Here is a 21,974-nt window from a genome sequence, read left to right as displayed (position 1 = left end):
CAGCACTCCGTGTTGTTTCACAGTGTCAGTGCTCTTGTCGTCTCCTTCGTTCTTCTCTCTCTATCTCTCCCTCCCTCTCTCTCCCTCTCACTCTCTCTCTTTCTCTCTCTCCCTCTCCCTCTCTTTCTCTCTGGATGGTGAGCATGAAGTCCAGCTGGATAGTGAGCAAGCCGCCACCGCCGCCAGCCTCCAGCCAGAGTGTGAGCGTGAGTGTGAGTGTCTCCTGGAGGTCTAGGGGGTGGGGTGGGTCGGTGGGTATTTGGGGAAGGGTGGAGGGCATGGGTGAGGGGCGGGGGGCACAGTTTCCTGCCCAGGGGTCATGTGGGCACTCAGATAAGGGCAGAGTTGGACAGCGTTGAGTTGAAGGCGTACCGTGCTCGGCAGAAACTTCCTGGTGAGGACAGTGAGGCACTCTCTTCGAGATGAGTGTAAGAGTTTTCCATACTCGTTTATGTTGTTTGTGTCAAATGTTTAGGAATTTGCATGCTGATTCCGATAGCTTACTTGTTTTGCTGTGTTTAGCCAGTTAGCTAGCTTGCTGATTTTGTTATTGACAGGACAGCCTTAGGGTATTAAGCTAGTTCTGGTCAGGTTTGACTGTAGAGAGGGACGGCTGCACCAGGCAGACAAGTCCAGACTGGGTTTGTGCAAGGGTTTTTTTTTTTCATCATCATCCGTCTGTGAGCTAATATGGTGGTAGTTTTTGCCGTGCTGGAAAAAGTGACATGGCTAAACGTTATTTTTAAACTCAAAGAGCTGCTTTCACAGAGGGAGGAGTGACCCAGTGCCTGCAGAGTTCTCTGTCTGTATGCTGTCAATGGGAAAACAACACAGAAATGTACCTCATAACTTAATCCAGAACTGTACCTAATTCATCCAGAACTGTACCTCATAACTTAATCCAGAACTGTACCTCATAACTTTATCCAGACATGAAAGGCTTAAACCCTATGAGTATTTGTATATATTAGTGTTTGGTTGTGAAAGTGGAACTGAACTTGTACATATTATAAGTTATCATATAATATTTGGAGGTGTGGTGTTGATGAAAGTATTCATGTGGTATATAGCTGATACAATAAGCGTTGTACTGTGAATCCAGTGGCATTTTGAGTGAGTCACAAACAGCAGTGTGCTGGAGTGAGTAGACTAACCCAAACTTGGCTGACCATTGGATGAGAGCAGCTCATAATGAGTGTGAATGCTGGTGATTGGTGGAAATCGAGATTCGTTTCTGCTCCGCAGCTTTAAACATCCATACTTTTTGTTTCCATTGATTAATTGACTGGTGCCAGTTAGAGTTCTCTCTCTCTCTCTCTCTCTCTCACAGAGTGTGTGCGCGTGTGTTTGTTTGAGTTTGCGTGTATGTATGTGTTTGAGTTTGTTAGCTTATGTAGTTGACCTGACCTTCAATATGGCCTGCTATGACTTCACAACCAATATAAAGAGAGCAAGTTATTGAGTGTTAGATATGTTAGCGTTAGAGAGAACCGTAGGTTCACTTAGAAAATGTGCTTGTGAGAGAGAGAGGGAGATGAAGACCAAGGGAGGGGGAGATGGAGACCAAGAGAGGGAGGGGTGGAGCGGGGGATCAGCACATGGCCATGTTCCTGTAGTGTATGAAATATTCAGGCGGAAGAGGGCAGATCGGAGCTGAGCTGGGGCTGAAGGAGAAGCGGTCCCCTCTATCATCTCCTCCTGTCCGCCTCACTGAACCCCCTACCTGCTCCCCAGGAGCGCACCAGGGGCCCTCCCAACCAGCTGATAGACAGGAGGTGTGTAAATGTGTGTGTGTGTGTGTGTGTGTGCGTGCGTGCTAGTGCATATGTGCATATGTCTGCATGCTTGTGTGTGTGTGTGTGTGTGGTGTGTGTGTGTCTGTGCGTCTGTGTGAAATATGTAGGCAGGAAAAGACAGAGAGCTAGAGAGTGTGAGTGATAGATAGTGACAGAAAGAGAATCGGAGAGAGAGAGAAATTGAGAGAGAGAGAGAGAAAGAGACAGAGAGAGATGAGAAAAGGATGATGCTGTGATTTCTGCCAAAAATGGGAGAAGACACAGAAGTGGAGAAGGGGCTCGGTCTGATAAAAATAGCATTGTCTTGGTGACATAATGTAGCACTATTATTCAACCCAGTGCCTGTAATCATATTGGGGCTGTAGTTGAGTCTACCCATCTGGCGTCTCTTAAGAATTTGCTTAGCGCTGCTCACATACGGTGAAGGGAGGGGAAAAAATCCTCTAAATGATCCTGTGGGATGCTTCAGTTAGTCCGTTGGTCATGTGATCTTCTATCATCTGTCAGCACCATACATGGTGAGATGTGTGTGTTCCTGTGTGGGCGTGTGTGAGTGTGTGTGTGTGTATAGGAAGTTGGGGTGGTGAGGGAGGGCTAGAGTCCTGTGAGAGCGAGCGAGCAAGGCTTTTTCTTCTCTACCCAGAGTGCTTTGGGGCACACGCTTCTAGGACGCTTCCTTACATTATGCATTAGGAACAATGCACGGCTCGCAGCACAGTGACCGTGGGAGAGACCAAACACATTAGTTAATCCTGACTAAGAGCACCTTGTGCCTGCACTTCAGGAGTGCAGCAGTGGTGGAGAGAGAGAGAGCGAGAGGGAGGGAGAGAGGAAGATAGAGGGAGAGAAAAAGAGAGAGAGAGGGAGATGGAGGGAGAGGGAGAAAGAGAGAGGAAGGAACCATGGCTTCGGCCATATTTTTGTTTCTCCTCGCTCTGCTCTTCAAATTACTGGTAATGACTGTCTTAAATAAGAGGCGTCAGTTGGAGAGTGAAAGAGAGAGAGAGAGAGAGAGAGAGAGAGAGAGAGAGAGAGAGTAGGAAAAGGGATAGTGCAATTAACGCTCAGGAGTTCACAGATGAGCACTTTCCCCATTCTCTCTCTTTCTCTCTCTCTCTCCCTCTCTCTTTCTTTCTCTCCACCTCTCTCTCTCTCGCTCTCTTATGCTCACTTGCTACAGCCAACAAAACCGCTTTCTCTGTTGATTTAATCAAAGAGCATTTATCGCTCTTCCTCTGGACGTGTGGCTAATTTCATGCTTGATCTACTCCCTTACGCTAGCTGCGTGGATAAAGGGGAAGCCGTGGTGAGGCTGGAAGACCAGAGGAGGGGAGAGGGGAGTTAGTACCCCACAGGCCAGCCCAGGGATACAGGTTCCCCCCAGAGGAGGGGAGAGGGGAGTTAGTACCCCACAGGCCAGCCCAGGGCAGTTGCCCCCAGAGGAGGGAAGAGGGGAGTTAGTACCCCACAGGCCAGCCCAGGGCAGGTACCCCCAGAGGAGTTCAGTCTTTGCCCGCTTCATACTGCTTGCCTTGAGGCATACAATGCTCTACTCCCTCTCAGTGTGTCAGAGGCATTTTTGGTATTTTCTCGAGATTAAAAGGGATGTAGGTGTGTGTGTGTGTGTGTGTGTGTTTGTGTGTGTGTGTGTGTATGTGTGTGTGTGTTGAGTGGGTGGTTGTTTGGGGGTTAAGGGAGTTGGGGTGGTAAGAGGAGAGGAGTTTTGCCCTCTCACATTATGGATACCATCAGAGTGGTGAGCTGAGAAGTTGAAATGATACATTTGCCCTTTCAAAGCAGGGGCTTTACTGCACAGAAGTCACCGACTCTTCCCCATTGCCAAACAATTCAGTTTCAGTTTAATTCAAGAAAGCTGTTTTGGCAAATTATTGCCAAAGTTCAATTACATACACGCACATTACATATACTGTACATATTACACACACAAATATGTGGAACAGAAATCGAAAATGAATCAAGATAAAGCAACAAAAGACAATTCTAACAATAATAACAAACAACAAAGGAGTTTGGCATTTTGTTATTTTTGTTTTGTTGGTAGTTTTGGCCTCACTGGCCACTGTCCGAGAATGGCCTCATGGCCTATAGCCTCATTTGTTCATTGCCTAGTTCACCATGACAATGCATTCTTCACATATAACCAAGTCAAGACTGATCACAGATGTCCTGAGGAAAATGTTTCCCCCTCTTTCTCACAGGAGCACCCAAGCCCTGAGGCGGTGGACCCCAGCGAGGAGACCACCGACACGGAGGACAATGAGGAGGAGGACCTGGGCGTCCTGGATGACCAGCGGAGCATCATCCTCCACCTGCTGTCCCAGCTCAAGCTGGGCATGGACCTCACCAGGGTAAGGGTGGAGGGAGAGGGTGGAGAGGATGGAGGGTGGAGAGAGAGGGTGGAGAGGATGGAGGGTGGAGAGAGAGGGTGGAGAGGATGGAGGGTGGAGAGGATGGAGGGTGGAGAGAGAGGGTGGAGAGAGAGGGTGGAGAGGATGGAGGGTGGAGAGAGAGGGTGGAGAGGATGGAGGGTGGAGAGAGAGAAGGTGGAGGGAGGATGGAGAGAGAGTGGTGCACGAATGCTGTGGATCTGAAATGAGATTAGAGGATTGGAGGTCATGATTGTGATGATTTCAGTGTGATTTGTGGGATTTTGGGCTTTTTTTGTTTGTCCTTCACTTTTAGGTAATCCTAGAAACTCTGTATCTCTGCTTCCCTTGTTCAATTTTTCTCTCCCTCGCTCTCTCTCTCTCTCACACACAAACACACACGCACGCACGCACACATGCACTCACGCACACACACACACACATTTACCCAGTTTCATTTTTAGATAATCCATCACTAGTCTTATCTCTGTCACTACATCATTTTCTCTTTCCCACTCACGCTCTTTCCCACTTGCTGAATGGCTTTAGTTCTTTAAAAGCATTTAAAATTGTACAGTCTAATTGGGTATTTCCCTGGCTAATCTTTTTGGCGTTGTATCAGACTGCTTATCTTGTCTGACTGCACTGTAACAATGGCCACATTAAGTCGCTCATGGTGACAAAAAAACACAGAAACAAATGATTTGCCCTGTGTGACTGATTTTACTGCAGGGCTTTCAACAAAGACCCAGGCCTCCACACAGACTCTGACTAATTCTCTCAATTCAATTCAATTCAATTCAATTCAATTCAAAATGCTTTACTGGCATGACAAGGTCACTCATATCGTCAAAGCAGTGACAGTATTATGCAATAAATCTGGGCACACATACATATACATAGATTGTCATAACAATAAAATACATAAATAAATAAATAAAGTAAAATAAATTGTAGTATATGATGGTGCATTTGTGTGTGTGTGTGTGTGAGAGTGTTTGTTTGTCCGTATAGGTCACCCATTGTCCCTCAGGTTGTAGCATGTTGATACATATTGGGCAGCAAGATATGCCCTATCTCCTTCCCCTAATAGTATCTTTAACTTTGATACGTCATTAAGTGCATTCAGATTTGGAATTCCTGAATTATTTGAAGAAAATTTGAAGAAAAGGCTTCTTATGTAAAGGATCTACATTGTAAGAGGAAGTGCATCTCTGTCTCAACCTCACCTGTCGTGCAGTGACCACATATTCTGTGTTCTTTTACAATGAGTTTACATTGTTCTCTAATTCTCTCTCTCTCTCTCTCTTACACACACACACACACACACACACACACACACACACACACACACACACACACACACACACACACATGCACACAACACACACACACTCACACAGATGTATATACACAGATGATGTCTCCTATTCTCCATCTCTTTATACATACCCACACATACATACACTCACACAGAGACACACACCCTCTTTTCCCCGTGAATAAGCACAATCAGCAGAAAAGCACAGCGCCCAGCTGAGCTCAGGGACTGAGCATGCATGTGCATTGGCCCCCCGAGTGCTCAGGTGTGCTCTAGCTTTGCAGCGGAAGGTCTTTGACAGAGATCTGATCGTCCATAATAAGTTAGAATTGCCCCTTTGCACATCCTGTACAGTTTTAAGCTCATCCATTACACAGATAAGGCTGCGTTGTTCTCATTTAAAAGCCAGCAAGTCCTTTTGGTGTCACACAAGCCAGACTGAAGGGGAAATTAAAGCTATCTTGACTGCTGAGAACAAGACCGGTTGTATAACTAGCCCTGTCGTACTTAATGGGCTGAGAGGGAGTGATATCCTATTTCATCACTTTCATTAATACTTTGATAGAGATCGCTCCTGATGGCTGAGCCTTTTTCTATTTGCCAATCCTCAGTCTTCAAACTGATACCTTCAGGAGGCTGAATCGCTTAATGGCTAGCGTTTGTCTTGCTTCTTCACAAAGAAGATTCCTTGCCATAGTTCCATTCAACATTTGCTTCATTATTATTATTTTTTTTGTTTATTTGTTATTTGTATTGAACTCTTTTGGTTTATTTGTTATTTGTATTGTCCGATTGCTCCCTTAGTGGACTCCTCAGTAGACTAAACAGGGCTGAGTTCTGAATGGGCCTTTTGAATTTACTGGGCTGCAGTTAACTATACAGCCCCTGAGCTGGAGATCGATGCAGGTGTATCAGGGCAGTGGAGGTGGAGGTGGAGATGGGTGACAGTATGGCCGCTTGCCCTCTGTGGCTGGAGGGGAGGTGGGGAAGGGGGAGAGGCTCTGGAGGAAGGTGGAATGACCCTAGTATTGACTGGATAAAGGCACCGGCCGGTGTCACACGAGCACCGGGTGCTGCAGGCTAAATGAGCTTCAGATTGCTGTCTCTCTCTATTAGTGCACTGCTGTTGGCCTATTGATCAGTGGAGAGGACTGTAGTTCTCTATCTCTCTCTCTCTCTCTCCCTCTTTCTCTGTTTTCCTCTCTTTCAGTCTTTCTTCTCTCCCTCTCTCTCTCTCTATTGTCACTCTCTATTCTCCTTTTACTCACTCATTCACTCTGGTTGGATAACGCATGACACAGGTATGTTAATGCAGAGCACACCTGAATAACTTGCCAACATCGTACGATGGGAATAAATAGATCTCCTACATGGACAACAACTGAATGAGTATTGGACAGAGAGGATTATATATCACAGCAGATTTATTTTCAGTTATTCAATAATTCAGTTGAACCTTACATTTGACGCACCCCTAGGCACAATACAGTTTTTGATATACACAAACTGTATTTACATCATCATTTTTTACATGCATACAGAGTATTTGACCTACATTCTCTAGTATTTGGACGATGTACTCATTTTCTCTGCTGGTACTGAGCGGCTCTCTTCTCTTAACACTGCTTCCACTTTTCTGTTTGTTTGTTTGAATTTGCATGTTCTGGCCATGTTGAAGGCTAAAACACTGGGCTGTGTTCGGTCCTACCCCTCAGTCTGATATGCTGGGGTTGCTGAAGCTCCAGACCATTTAGGAAGCTGGAGGTTATACTACAGGCTCTGGCCAGGGAGTCAGGCTCAGACCAATGAATCAAGCCCTTGGCATTTTACAACACCAGCTGTCTATAGCCACACTTAGTATTACTCTACGGGAATTCTGCCAGGGCATCTGACTTGTTGTGTAAACTGGTTCAGACTCATGCCCCCCCCCCCTCTCTCTCTCTTTCTCTCTCTCTCTCTCACACTCTCTCTCTCTCTCTCACACTCTCTCTCTCTCTCTCTCTCACACTCTCTCTCTCTCTGTCTCTCTCTCTCTCTCTCTCTCTCTCTCTCTCTCTCCTAGGTGGTGCTGCCAACCTTCATCCTGGAGAAGCGCTCGCTGCTGGAGATGTACGCCAACTTCATGGCTCACCCGGACCTGTTCCTGGCCATCGGTGGCGGCGCCACGCCCGAGGAGCGCATGGTGCGCTTCGTGGAGTACTACCTGACCTCCTTCCACGAGGGCCGCAAGGGCGCCGTGGCCAAGAAGCCCTACAACCCCGTGCTGGGCGAGAGCTTCCGCTGCACCTGGGACGTGCCGCGGGAGCGCGTCCGACCCCTCAGGACCACCACCAACGCGCCGGCCGCCGGTCAGCCAGCAAGCGCGGCCTCGGGGCCGGGCGAGGCGGGGCGGACGGGGGACGCGACGGCAGCGGGGGACCGTCTCCGGCTACGCTACGTGGCCGAGCAGGTGTCTCACCACCCGCCGGTGTCGGGGTTCTACTGCGAGTGCAAAGAACGCAGGATGTGTGTGAACGCGCACGTGTGGACCAAGAGCAAGTTCATGGGGATGTCCATCGGAGTGTCCATGGTGGGAGAAGGTAGGTGGCTGCGAGAGAACCACATGAACTGATCTGTTGACTTGAACAGAACTGTAATAATACGTGGTGGGAATTTGACATTATTTAGGCACTCTGTTCTATTGAAATGAGTTATTCTGGCCCTCATATTTCCCCCACACTGTTTGGACAGAACAGCAAGGCTGCAGTTCCTGATGCTTTTAGACACGTGTGTTCTACGGCTGACGCTGTTCCTGGATCAGATGGTCTCGTCCCCCCCCTTAGAGGGTCGGGGGTATTTTCCAGTGCAGACATTGTGTTCCTCCATCTGTCAGTCAGTCACTCTCTCGCTGAGGCGAACTCAACTCAACACACCGGCAAGCGCTGCAAGCCTCGTAGCACCAGGACGCTAAATGGTTGCGCTTTCTCTCACGCTCGGTGGGACAGCCGCCGACACCCCTGGCTCTGGAGCTAGCGGAGGCACGCAGGCATGCGCGTGCAGCAGCAGCAGCAGCCGCGAACCCAAAAGCCGCTCGCTGGCTGCGTCACAGATGTTCAGTGAACCCGGATCACGGCGGGAACAGGAACAACAGCCGTCGCGCGCCAACATTAGCCAATTAGGAGCGAGTCGTAATTAGGACAGCATTAATTACTAACTAGATGGAACGTGCTGATTCCCCCTGAGTGCATCAGGTGATGCTAATGAGAGGGGGAAGTTTACAGGGGATTTAAAGGGGATCTGCGTCTGCAGCCTTCAGTAATGGAATCATGCAACCATTACCGTCTCCGAAAGTGCTGCCTTGTTATTATTTGTCTGTTTATTTTGCCACCACTCTGCTGTGCTTTCATCTGTGCATTTCATAACCTCCAGACATAAGAGGACACAACATGTTGGTGTGATTATTTACTCCACATGAGTGTGATTCATCTATTTGGCTTTAGGGTTTGGTGCCTTTTTTGGTATTCAGTGCATCTTCAGTCATTTACTGCCCTTTTTTTGGGCCAAACTGTTCTCATTTCTGAGTTGTGTAATTATATTTGTATACCTGCCATTTGACCATGCTGTTATATGGCTTTGATCCGTTCCAGGTTTTTTTTTGACAGATTCTTTTGATCTGTTCCAGTTATTTGTGCCAGCTATTGGTTGCTGTGGGTATTTGTTCAGTGTTAGACGATATTTCTTCGGAGAGATTTGGGTGTTTGATGAACACAACAGACGAGCGCTTTGTGTATGTGTGTGTGTGTGTGTGGGGGGGGGGTCTGACCCAGCGTACCTGAGCAGTGCAGTTCACCGCGCTGCGTTAGAAGATGAGAGGATGTGAAGGCCCAGCTGCTGCTCTCGCACCTGTGATCTCCTCTCACACACACACACACACACACATACACACACACACACACACACACACACACACACACACACACACACACACACACACAGCACACACACAAACATTCACATCAGGACGAGCACAGAAAAAGCATGGTGTCCTTTGACATAATGATAATTGACGTGTTCCTGCACTGGTCATTTTGGCTCGATACCACACAGTTTCCTCATCAGCAGCACATCACGCCCAGGGCTCAGCGAGTTTAGTGCTGAGTGTGTCCACCCTGCAGCTGGCCCGTAGTGACTGCTCTGGATATGCTGAGCCAGCGCCCTCTTGCTAGCTGCGGCTTTGAAGCACACCATCTCTGCCTGCCACGTGCTGCCAAGGCTGGACCCCCCCGCTGTGACCCAGCCGGTGCCAGGGGGCATGGAGCCGGGCCATGCCCACTCTATCCACCCACTTCCCCCCCTACCCCCACCCTCACCACCCTCTATCCAGCCCCTCATCCACAACCCCTGGCCCTCGCCCTCCACCACGTCTGTTATGGTGAAACAGATGTGTATCTGTGAGACCTGGACATATGCCTGCAGCAGATTTTGCCACAACACAGCTGTCTGTTATGTAACTGGAGCTGTGGGCTCAGTGTGGAGGTGAGGGTGGAGGGGTGGGGAGGGGTGGATGAGAAGAGGCCAGGCCCGTAGAGACAGACCTGGACCAGTACATCTGTCCAGCACTGCACAGCACAGTGTGACCTTATGTCCACTCCGAACCCTGGGAGGTTCCACTGAAATGACCTTCGATGATGGGTTCTATCTCTCTCAGACCCTTGCGTGATTCTTAAGCTCTCAAGGGGTATTTCCTTGGTTGCAGATTCAGAGAGTGTTGCTGTGTGTGCAATCCAGCTGTGAAGAGTTTACTTCAGAATGTCCTTTTGGCTGATGTGATTGAACTTTTTGAGATGTGGAATGGTGTGGCCTTTAGTTTTGTTAGAACTTTCAGTTGATATCCAATCAGAGTATGTGACAACCTCTGGACCGTTTTTTAATGAGATTTTTTTGATGTAAGTGACGAGCTCTGCCACTCCCTAGCAGACACACATTTTGTGGCTTTACGTCATATTATGCCGAGCAATACTAATCGCCCGGACTGTAACTTGCCAATACTCTTTGATTAAAGACCCCGTGAAAATCAAGTTGTAAACCTTTTTAACATGGTGTGATGTCTGCTATGTTTTACAAGACATATCATGAGGAAAATAAGCAGTCAATGTCATTGCCGAGGATTTCTGTTTGGATCCAAGTTCCGACCAATCACAGCCCAAGTGGGCCGATATAAACATCTGTCCATTATTGTTTCATAAGGGTACAGAACCAATCCTAAGTACTTGGGGTGGTAATAAGCTACTGTAGCTAACATGCAGCTGCAGCAGCCAGTAGCAGGTAAAGACTGTGTGGAGAGGGTGTAGAGTTATGTTTAAGCCATGTTAAGGCCATGTGGGCATTTCTTCATTAAGAAAATTTCGGAATGTGTACGATAGAGGAACTGAAAAGAGATTTAAGGGTGTAATAATTTAAGGGTGCTGGAGTCTATCTTTAACCTCGCTGTTCTCTTTCTCTCTCTGTCTCTCTCAGGGGCGCTGCACCTGTTGGAGCATGATGAGGTGTACGTGTTCACGCTACCCTCGGCCTACGCCCGCTCCATCCTCACTGTGCCTTGGGTGGAACTGGGAGGCAAAGTGTCCATCACCTGTGCCAAAAGCGGATACTCCGCTGCCGTCACCTTCCACACAAAACCCTTCTACGGAGGCAAAGTACACAGGTGTGTGTGTGTATGTGTGTGTGTGTGTGTGTGTGTACACATGTGAATATGTCTTGTGTGAGTGCATTATTAACAGTTTGGTTAGTCAGTCATTTTGTGTTTCTGTGTGCATGCATGTGTGTATCTGCTCTGTATATGCCATTTTTACAATACAACATAGTGTGTGTTTAAATACACTGTAGTTCAGCTCTATACAATTTAAATGCCTATTGTCATAGTGCTGAGTATGACATCAGTAGCCATTAATCTCACTGCTGGTGACCAGAGACGTTGTGTCCTGTGGTGACAGGGTGACGGCGGAGGTCAAGCAGAACTCCACTGGCACCATCGTCTGCAAGGCACAGGGGGAATGGAACGGAACCCTGGAGTTCACCTATAGCAGCGGAGAGACCAAAGTGATTGACACCTGCAAGCTGCCAGTCATCAAAAAGAAGATCAGGCCCACGGAAAAGCAAGGGCCATATGAGTCGAGGTGAGGGAGAGAGCCTGAGGGAAGTCTCATCTGGTTACGTTCTTTATGGAATCCAGATGGTCCATCTTGGGCTATTGAGAACATGGCTAGGAAGGACCTTTATTGTACTGAAATGGTTTGAGTTTGTGAGCATATTGTTTTAAAGTGCTTCAGATTAGCACCAATACTAATAGTTGTACTGTGAGGATTGGGCCATTTTAAACTACTGTATCAGGCATATTTAGCGCATAGTTTATTTATGATTATAGCTATGATACATCAACAATATTGTGTGACTGTTATATTACAAGCTTCAAAGAGGATTTGTTACACTGCATATGTAAGGCCCCGGTTCTCACTTAAGTCTTTTCCTCCCTACTGAGCATGCTTTCTTTTCTCTTACATCAGCATTACACAACTGCCCCCTTCCTAGATCCCTGCATAATATTATGCTATATTTTCTTCCAGCTGAAAATCCAGCTGTAATCACTTTGGGGGATAACAACAACTCCCTTACAACAGAGTGACAAGCTTTAGCGCTGACCTCATTCAAACGCTCGTTGTGCCACACAGTCAGTCGGCGAGTTTGCCCAAGCTCAGATGTGTGTGACGGTCATTAGCAACCTCAGACTTCTCCTGGAGTCGGCTAATTAAACTTTACTGAGAGCACAGACCTCGCTAGACAGACCCACCACCAACCACCACCACCTCCACCACCTCCACCACCCTTTCTGCCAAGCTGAAAGAGCTAGAGAGAGAGAGAGAGAGAGAGGTAGTGCCCAGTCTCGTGGGTGGGGGTGGAGGAGATGATGGTTTGAAAGAGAGAGAGGGAGAGAGAGAGGGGTAGTGCCCAGTCCTGTGGGTTTGGAGGGGAGGGGGGTTGAAGGAGAGAGAGAGAGAGAGAGAGGGAGGAAGAGGTGTGGGGGGGGGTAAGGTTTGCGGGTGGAGAGAGACGGTCGTGCTCCTAATTCCACCGACAGCGTCAGATAGCATGACGGGACGGGCTCCACAGGGGATGGCGTGATCAGTGAGCTCTGTGAGTTTTCGTAACATTTTTGGTAACACCCCTTGGCATACACACACACACACACACACACACGCACACACAAAATCTTGGCAAAGCTCTTACACAAGGGCACCTCCTCCTGTAGCAGTCAGCACACGCACAGCCCCTCATCCTAAATGAGCTCTGCTGCTCCCTTAACAACGTTAGCGCCGCTCCCACAGAGAGAGACGAGCTGGAAACAGGAGCTGGTTGTGTGGACGGACGGTGGACTGTACAGGGGCCCTGGCTGAGAGCTCTGCTGGACTGGGCGGTCCGGGGGCGGCGACTATAATGCATAATCACACGAGCGTCAGAGCGCGCAGCGGGATAATATTATCAGCCCTGGGAGGTACTCGCATAATGCCTAATCCAATAGGATCGAATAGGATCTAAAACCAGGGGGGAACCAGCTCTGGAGGGAGGGCTGCTTTGGAACCCTGCAGCAGCAGCAGCGACCCTGTTCCCCCCAGTTCATCTGCACATCCATGTGGGGCAGCGTCTCTTTCTAGTGTGAGTGAGTGACATGACACGAGCCCCACCAAGCCACACAGTCACTGAGCGCTCCACTTGTCCACTGGGGCATTGATCTGATCCACTGGACGCTGTGCATGGGTGGTGCTTGGGTCGGGTTAATCAGGTTACATGTGGCTCCTCTGGCCAGCGGAAAGGATAGATGGATGGACATGGGGTCAGCAGCATGGCCAAAGTCCCACTGGTCAAGCTACAATTTCTGGATTATACTGTAGATGCAGACATGACCCTTGCAAGTGCAGGGCAGCTTTGTTTGTGTATCAGAAATGCAGTTGCCGGTGTGGAAACTCACACAAGCAAAAACAAAACACAAAGTCTCACACAAACAAAAACAAAAACATAAAAAAAAAAAAAAAAAATTCTACTCTCCAATGTCACCAATAAATTGCATGGCCAACTGATGTTCATATGAGCGTAGTTGACTGTGATTTTTTTTTGGATTGGCCCATTTCCTTTGTTTAAGTTTGCACTGGTGTTCAACTAAATGACTGTAGAACAGTGATATGGATCGTATAACTATTATGTTTTGATGCATTGTTAGTTTTACCTAAGTCATTATAAAGTCTCTGGTTTTTCACACTATTCCACACATCTAGTCATTATTAGGCTCTGCAGGTCCTCTGTTACAGTTTTTCTCAGTCGCTTTGGTGCTTTTCTCAGATCAGAATGAAAATTCTCATAACTATTAGTTCAACCTCCACAATATTTAGTCATTTGTGCACATCATAGTAGCAATTTCTTCTTCCTCTGAACAAATTGCAAATGCTTTTGAACATGTGTCAGTTGCTTTGTCATGTCAGTCAAATTTAACTATACTTATGGATGCTGAATAGTCGTTCCCAATAAAACTAATAGTCTTCATTTCATTGCTTGAGTCATTACATACAAAATTGGTGAACTAGTTATCAAATTCTGTCACAATGCTGTAGAATTGCAAAAAACATACACAGTAAAACTGTGAAACGTACATATTCAGTGTCTTGTACTCACTTACTTCCCTAACTACAGCAATTTGTAACTTTACTGTAGTTTTCAAATGGCTGTACAAGTACTGTATAGTGCTGTCTTGAGCATTTTCAGGTAGTGTCACCGAGTTCTGACCTTTTTTTGCATGGGAAAACACTGAGAGCATAAACTGTCATAATGAAAACATGACAAAGCCATTTGACTATCTTGTTCATAAACGATGGTGTCAAGACTTCTCATTTTGATGACACTGGCAGTTTCCTTGACATAAATAAATACTTGCTTTTGAGGAATGGAGTATCCATTTTGAGCAAGTGACGTGCTTTTGCAGGTTATCCACTAGGTTTTGCAGTTTGCACTAATTGTTTTGAGAAATGCACTAACTGCTGTGCAAATGTTAATAGTGATGTGAGAAAAGCACCAAAGTGACTGAGAAAAACTGTAAACACAAACAGGGCTGGCTCTTTGTGTCCTCATCCAATAAAGCTCCGCTGTGTCTTTGATTGACAGGCGGCTATGGCAGAACGTGACGTCGGCGCTGAAGTCGGGAAACATGGATGTGGCGACGGAACACAAGCACCAGCTGGAGGAGCGTCAGCGGAGTGAGGAGCGCCAGCGAGCGGCCACCAACACGCCCTGGAAGCCCAAACACTTCAGCAAAGAGGTGACGGAGAGATAGATAGATAGATAGATAGATAGATAGATAGATAGATAGATAGATAAAGCAATATCAATAGCAGGTCCCAGGCACTCAAATATATAAGAGGAGAAGGAATTCTTTAAAAAGCCTTTATTGAATCTGGCTTAGGTCATTTAAAATATTGAGCCAACATGTTTCGACCGAACATGGTCTTCTTCAGTGCAAAGTAGCAACATGAATGAGAATGCCACAGACTTATAAGTTAAGTCCCACCCACAATACAATCATTTCATTAACTCAATAAGATCTAACATAATCAATTTGCCTAATGAGTAAACAGGTCTGCAAGAAAACCACACACAGTAATCAAAAACTACACACACACACACAACAACACCAAAAAACAAACCGAGAACGTAGACTATCTGAAAAAAGAGAGAAGAAAACAAACCAAATCAATTATCAATTATTAGAACACCCAGAAATGGAAAATCCTAGACAAGACAAAACTACATGAGATCATGAAAGAGAGCAAAACTTTATATTACAACATCATAAAAAACACTTAAATTCTATGTCCTCGTTCAAGCCAGGATAACTTAACGCATCCAGCTGATGGATCCAAAATGTCTCGCGCTGGTTGAGTCTGCGGATCCTATCACCGCTCTCTCCAAAGGCCTTACATGTTCTAACCCTTCTATTTTTAATAGAGAATCATCTTTTTTATGAACCTGTGCAAAGTGTTGGGCCATCTGATAATCAGGGTTGCTTGTCCGGATAGCGTATTTATGTTCTGCCAAACGATCACATAGACGCCTTTTTGTGCGCCCTACATAAAACACCTTACATGTATAGGATAGACGGTAAATAACAAATGTGGTGTTACAATTTATGAAATCTCTTATTTTGTAGGTTTTGTTAGATTTGAAATCCACAAATGTTTTTGAAGGAATGACATTATCACAATGGGGGCAATTCATGCATCGTGGGTCTCTTAAGCCAACTCTCCTTCTTCTCAGGGGGAAGAAAACTGTGAAGGGTCGGGGCCCTCCTGTAAGAAACAAGGGGGGGTTCAGGAAAGACCTGTTGGAGGGTAGGGTCAGAATTAACAATGGCCCAGTTATTCTGAATGATTCGTTTTATCAAGTTAGCCTCTGTACTATGTTGTATAACAAAAATAGGGCGAGATTGTGTGTTCCTCTTCCGTCCCCTCTTAATCAAGGTGTCAGGACGGTTCAAAGATTGAGCTCTGGACCGTGCTTGAGCTACTATATCTGGTTTGTAGGCTCTTTTTATGAAACGTTCTGACATGTCGTCTGCCTGTTTATTGATCCCCAAGGGGAAATTCAAGGTCTCAGTAGCATACAGACATCACACACAACATGCACTTACAGCAGAAAAAGTAATATACAATAAAAAAAAAACTCAACTGTACAATAGAGACAGTAGAAGATAAACATGATACTAAAATACTAAATACTAAACATACTATATAAACTAAATCAAATATCAACATAGTGTGCTTAAGGATGATCAAGCATGACAGGGCAGGGACTGAGCCTGTAATTCAGTGTGCATTGTAAGGTGCTCTATGAGTGTCATGGTGATGGTGCAAATAAGTAAGTCCTAGGGTCCTCGCTTCCTTGTTGTCCTTGTCAAGGACAGCCTTAACAAACGCCCTTAAGATCAGTCATGGGAATCGGAATGCCATAATAATGTGTATATATATACAGTACAACAACACTACGTAATGCAGTCCCAGTGCTCTCATACAGTACACAGTGCAAGTGTAATGCTACCATACTGAAATGCAGTTTATGAAGTGGTGGGAGCAGCTGAAAGGAGAGAGGGGGGGTGTGGGGTGTTGTGGGGTGGTTTGGGGCAGATAAGCAGATGGGGCTCAGACTCCCTGCACGTCCCCTGACCCCGTCGCTGTTGCCTGTCCCCTCACAGCCTAATGCCTCTGAAAAACAGGCACAGAGCAACACCGAGATTCAGGCGACAGAATTTCAAACAAGCCATGGTTATGGTTCATCATTGAGCAATAGTCTTGTGTGAATATGTAACCAGACACGATTGGTTCCATTATAAGTTTGCAATAAAGGATGTTAATACCACTGAATGCCTCTCTCTTTCTCTCTCTCTCTCTCTCTCTCTCTCTCTCTCTCTCTCTCTCTCGCTTTTTTGGCATGATTTGTGCGTTTAGGGAGGTGGCTGGGTGTATCACAATCCATTGTGGAAGGCTCACTGACGGGGACCACGGGCAGACGCCAAACTCCAGCTGTCAATCACGTAACCCAGCCCACAAAGGGGGTGCGGCTCTACAGAGGGAGGGCTGGCCAACCAGAAGAAAAGGAGACCAGGCGGGCACATCAAAAGGGACACCAGCAGGATGGCCACCCAACTCTCCCATAAACTCACGTGTGTAGCTCCAAGTGACTAGTGCCAAACAAGTAGCCTCAACCAACAGAAATGAGCAGGGAGCTCGAATATCCATATACGCATTACCCTGGTGTAGACCCTCCTGGAACACATTAGCAGAGGACAAGGAACACATAACATGTAGGCTGCAAATGGCAGGAATATATTTACAGATTGTTTTAATAGCAGTATTGTTTATTTTTTTTCCACCAGGTGTTTGTAAGAGGGTGGCCATGTTGAATGTCACCTCATACCCCATGCAGTCCAGTGTTATATAAGCCACGCTTACTGATCACATTTTAAACTTAAAGTGTGATAGAAGGAGATATTAAGGATAACTTGAAATATGGAAATCTCAATGGTATTCGTTCATACAACCCTAAAAAACATGCAGTCACTGTTGTCATCTCAACTGGACGGGCAGGCCTGTGTGGACTGGCTATTCTTAGGAAGGCCAGTGATCCAAGGCACAGACAGAGGCCTTACAGGTTCGCTACGGTGTGGATGCAGCCTTGCTGTGGTCATCAGGCAGGCAGAAGCAGACGTGGACTTGGGGAAAGTTAGGGCTGAGAAAGTACTGTATGTTTTTCTGTTTCACCCACGCACAGAGTCATTAGCTTCCTAATCCCCAGCTTCAACAGCTAATTAGCACATCCAGATGTTTGACATCACATAGGCGCCAACTCCATAGGTGCTCGAGGGCACACACACACACACACACACACACACACACACACACACACACACACACACACACCACACACACAGACACACACACACACACACACACACACACACACACACACACAGAAAGAGAGAAAGAGAGAGAGGCTCTGATGAGCAATTCAATCAGATGGTCATGGAGGAGAAAGAACAACAAAAGCATAAACCATATTGCAGAGGAACCTTTCTTCAGGTAATGGAAGTGTTCTCCTCTGATGTAGGAGTGATGATAATGATGAAGCCACATCTCTGGTCCTCTGTGGGCAAAAGCATGAGAGAAGCCAGTGAAGACAGCGGAGAGGTGAACAAGGTGCTCGATTGAATCGATGCCAGCGCAACATATGCCATCTTGAAATGGTCATCCGGTGAACCAGGGCTTGGCCAACCAAGTACCATAATTCAATCAGCCGTCTCCTAATCCTATAAGGGGGGACTCCACGCATGTCATTACTGTATTTCCATGTGATGGAGAGTTGAACAGGAGACTGTACCAGTGTACTTTTTAAAAACAGTATTAGTCCTCTGTCCCTGTACTCAAGATGCTGTTTCACTAACACACGGCTTGGTTAGGTCAGTGGTAGGGTTAGTTTTTCCATCATTCCCCACTTTGGAGGTGGGGAAATTTCAAGCCCCACCTGACCCCATCACCCTGGTTAAATGGTAACATTAAAATATTATTTTTGCATTTTGGTTCCATTTCCCGTCTCAATCTGCTGATCTAATTTGTTGTTATAATTCATATGTCGGCCTGTCTATGACTCCTATGTCCGTGTATGGCTATTTTGTTTTGAATCTATGATCTTCCATGTCCAAAAAGAAAGGCACTATTACAGTTTTTTCTGAATGCTTAAACACAACCGTGATTCTTATAGCACAATTTCTAAAACTATTAATACTTATCGCAAAACCACTCACACAAAACTAAAAACACAAACACTGCTTTGCACTCAGTTTGCAATTTTGTAACACACACTTTGCACAACTGTAGGCATAATCCACTGCACAGCACTCTTTTTGTGGAACTGTAAACACAACTCACTGCTTTACACTCAATTTCCAAATGATCAACACACTCCTAGCAAATCTATACAGATGTATGGCTATTATTTACACTATTTTTCCAACCCTCTGGCATACTTTCTCATGTGAAAACTGTTTTAGATAATTAGTTCACTTTACAATCATAAGCACTATAACTAAGCCACAGGTAATGTACAATGGGCACAATGGAGGGAGCAGGAAGAGTGAGAAGAGAGACGACACGATGTAGACTGATTTTTTTGTCTCAGTGAAATTGCTATTTTGTGTTTTGACTTGGAAAAACACACTTGTGTTTGTTTTGATGTGTGTAAATAAACACCAATACTTGAAGTTTGGATCCCTTACAGAACTATGACAAAAGTATGACCTCAAACTGACACAGTCTACCTTGTGCACAGAGAAAGCAAAAGCCAGATGTGTTTTTTATTCATACCATCAGTGTGTAGTTGGCACATTGTGTGCTTATTGTGATGGCTTGTGTTTACTGTTTACAAAAACACAATTTTTATGAAGGTGTGAAGAGTTAAGCAAGGTGTGTTAGCTTTTGCAAGAGAACTACAATGTTTTGCTATTTGTGTGTAGAGTTTTGCAAAAAAAGCCAGTTACAAAAAATGTGCTTAAGCAATCAGAAAAAACTGTAAAGATAGGCACAAAAAACTAATGTCCTCCTGTTCATGGCGCCCCACCTGTCATGTCTCTATTCCCCACTATGGGGCCCGTCCCACACTTTGAGAACCACGGGGTTAGGTCATCATTCCATAGTTATGCGCAAAGCAGAGCCTTAGAAGAAAGATGTTTGAGGGCTTGCACGTCTAGAAGATTGACTGGGAATTGTGGGCATTTACTGCGGGCTCACAAGTAATCCCTGCACATGCTACTAAAGCTCAGACTGGTTTAATCTCATCTCTATTCATAAACTCTCTCTCTCTACATGCCACATTCCCAGAAATAGTTGTTAAATTGCGTTCATACTGATTGAATAGCATTGCTGTTTCAAGTTCAAGGACAGTTTCTCTGCTGTCGTAAGAGCACAGACATCTGGAGTGCAGCGTGACAACAAATGCATTCACAGGGATACTCTTAGCCCCTCAGTCCATTTGGATCTGTCTGCAGCTAAAAAGAAGTCACTGGATTCCACCGAGGAGGCCATATGCCGGTCAGTCTTTGTAATGGCTGACCTGCTTGCTGTCTACCATTCTCCAATTTAGCTGATGGATTATAAGGATGGTCTGTGCTTTCAGTTTTGTTAAGATTTTTTTCAATCCTTAATTGACAAAAGATGACAAAAAATGTACATGGAAACAGAATGCAAACTAAATTACCCAGTGCCAGTGATTGTATTATGGTTATTACTACTTTTACTGCTTTATTTTGATATATGATTAGTAACTAATATTCACTATGGACATGATCTTGGCTCTGCAACACTTTTTGTGAAAAGTTCGACACTACTGTACAAGTTAATGTCCAGCCTTACTCAGACAGAGAAGCACTTTTACACGGTGTGACGACAGAGAGAGGTTTAGAACTGAAGGCCAGAGAAATGTTAGATATTGCAGACACTCATTCCTCCTGTAACTCTTGTTCCAGTAGGATTAACTGAATGTGTATGTGTGTGTGAGCGTGTGTGTTTTACCTGAATGAGAAGCATAGTTACACAATGTACCATGTACAGAGCTTTGACCAAACGCACTCTGCCATTGTAGAACCTATGCAAATCACATTCACTTTTTCAGATCAGCCACTGTCATATTCAGCAAATTATACCATGTGAGTGAGAGGGTTAAGTTGTGTATTTGTTTAAATAAAGATGCCTTGGCCATCATAAGGATTGTGCTCTCTTCATCCTACAGATAAATAAGAGGATTATGAGTATTCTTAACCAATGTTGTGCTCATTATAGTTGAGTAACAGCATTAGTCTTAGTAGTTGTTACCACTGTTAGATGTGTAATTACAGTGTTTATTACTCATGTTGAGTGTCTTTCAGGCTATCTACAGTTTAAATAGTGATATGCTTTATACTTCTCCATGTGTTTGGCCCAGGGAATAGAATATGGGGTCATTTGACTGCTTTCTCCGTTGGCACGGAGCTAATTCTGTTCCCAATTTGTGGCTCTAAACATCTCTTATCAAATGCAAAGTTCAGTTCCATTTGGCATGCTTATAGTAGCGCTGTGCTGCCACCTAGTGGGCCCCAACACTCAACAAAGTGCATCACATAGGCGCCAACTCCATGACATCTGTGATAACATCAACATTCAAGTCAACAATTGTGCTATTGTGCTGTCCATTTCTTATTTTTTGTTGACCAAATCAAAAAACTAACCGGGTTCTTGAGTGAAAACATGGATAATCACCATGTAAACACAACACAGTATTATATTTAACAAACTAGAAGACAAGCACTAAACATTCATATTTTTGACCCAATCATATCCCACCACTTTACAAACAGGCTTGTCCATTGAAGTTTTAAATTCACCAACTTTCCATGACCTTAGATCTAGGAAAAAAATTATTGAAAACAAAAATGTTCCAAGACTAAACACGTTCATTTACTCCTTTAATCACAAAGGCATCATTTCATTCTCAGACAGCATCCATCTTTCTTTTTTTTACAATTGAAGGAATAAACCTTGACTTAGAAAAACAAAAATACAATTTTTGCATTTCGTGGTGGAAGGCTATCTTCTGTTAGCTTCCGCATTGTGTAAATAAATACCCTAGAGAGTGTCTCTGAGTCCTTGGAGTTTCCGTGTTTTTTTTCTTCGTCGTCTTTAAGAGATTTCAATATTGATGTTCCGTAGTCGGCTTCCAAGGCCAGTGTCGTCCTTCCACTGCAGTAACTGAATGACTGTTATACTGTCCCTCTGTCATTGCAACCTCATACTACAAACACCAAGCCAAAGCAGTGATGCAGAATAAGAAGCAGAGAACACAAGGAAAAAAAGAACATAGAACTTGTGA

The 21,974-nt window shown here is 45.4% G+C and overlaps 1 protein-coding gene across 1 annotated transcript in view; it reads left to right on the top strand.

Moving 5' to 3' along the window:
* The window catches only part of osbpl10b (oxysterol binding protein-like 10b), a 66,890-nt gene extending 46,057 nt beyond the window's left edge, over nt 1–20,833 (top strand). Inside the window, exons 6-11 of the mRNA XM_076280277.1 lie at nt 4,016–4,165; nt 7,567–8,083; nt 11,001–11,187; nt 11,477–11,659; nt 14,691–14,844; nt 17,027–20,833. Coding sequence (XP_076136392.1) covers nt 4,016–4,165; nt 7,567–8,083; nt 11,001–11,187; nt 11,477–11,659; nt 14,691–14,844; nt 17,027–17,071 — 1,236 coding nt within the window. The 3' untranslated portion in view covers nt 17,072–20,833. The remainder of the gene's footprint in view (nt 1–4,015; nt 4,166–7,566; nt 8,084–11,000; nt 11,188–11,476; nt 11,660–14,690; nt 14,845–17,026) is intronic.
* The last annotated feature ends 1,141 nt before the right edge of the window (nt 20,834–21,974 follow it).

The sequence above is a fragment of the Alosa pseudoharengus genome, unplaced genomic scaffold (assembly GCF_046254945.1).
Source record: "Alosa pseudoharengus isolate Yale_2024_CS ecotype anadromous, Long Island Sound unplaced genomic scaffold, YU_APseudo_1.1 YU_APseudo_1.1_scf_12, whole genome shotgun sequence".
NCBI classification, from domain to species: Eukaryota; Metazoa; Chordata; class Actinopteri; order Clupeiformes; family Clupeidae; genus Alosa; species Alosa pseudoharengus.
This window is presented reverse-complemented; position numbering and strand designations above follow the sequence as displayed.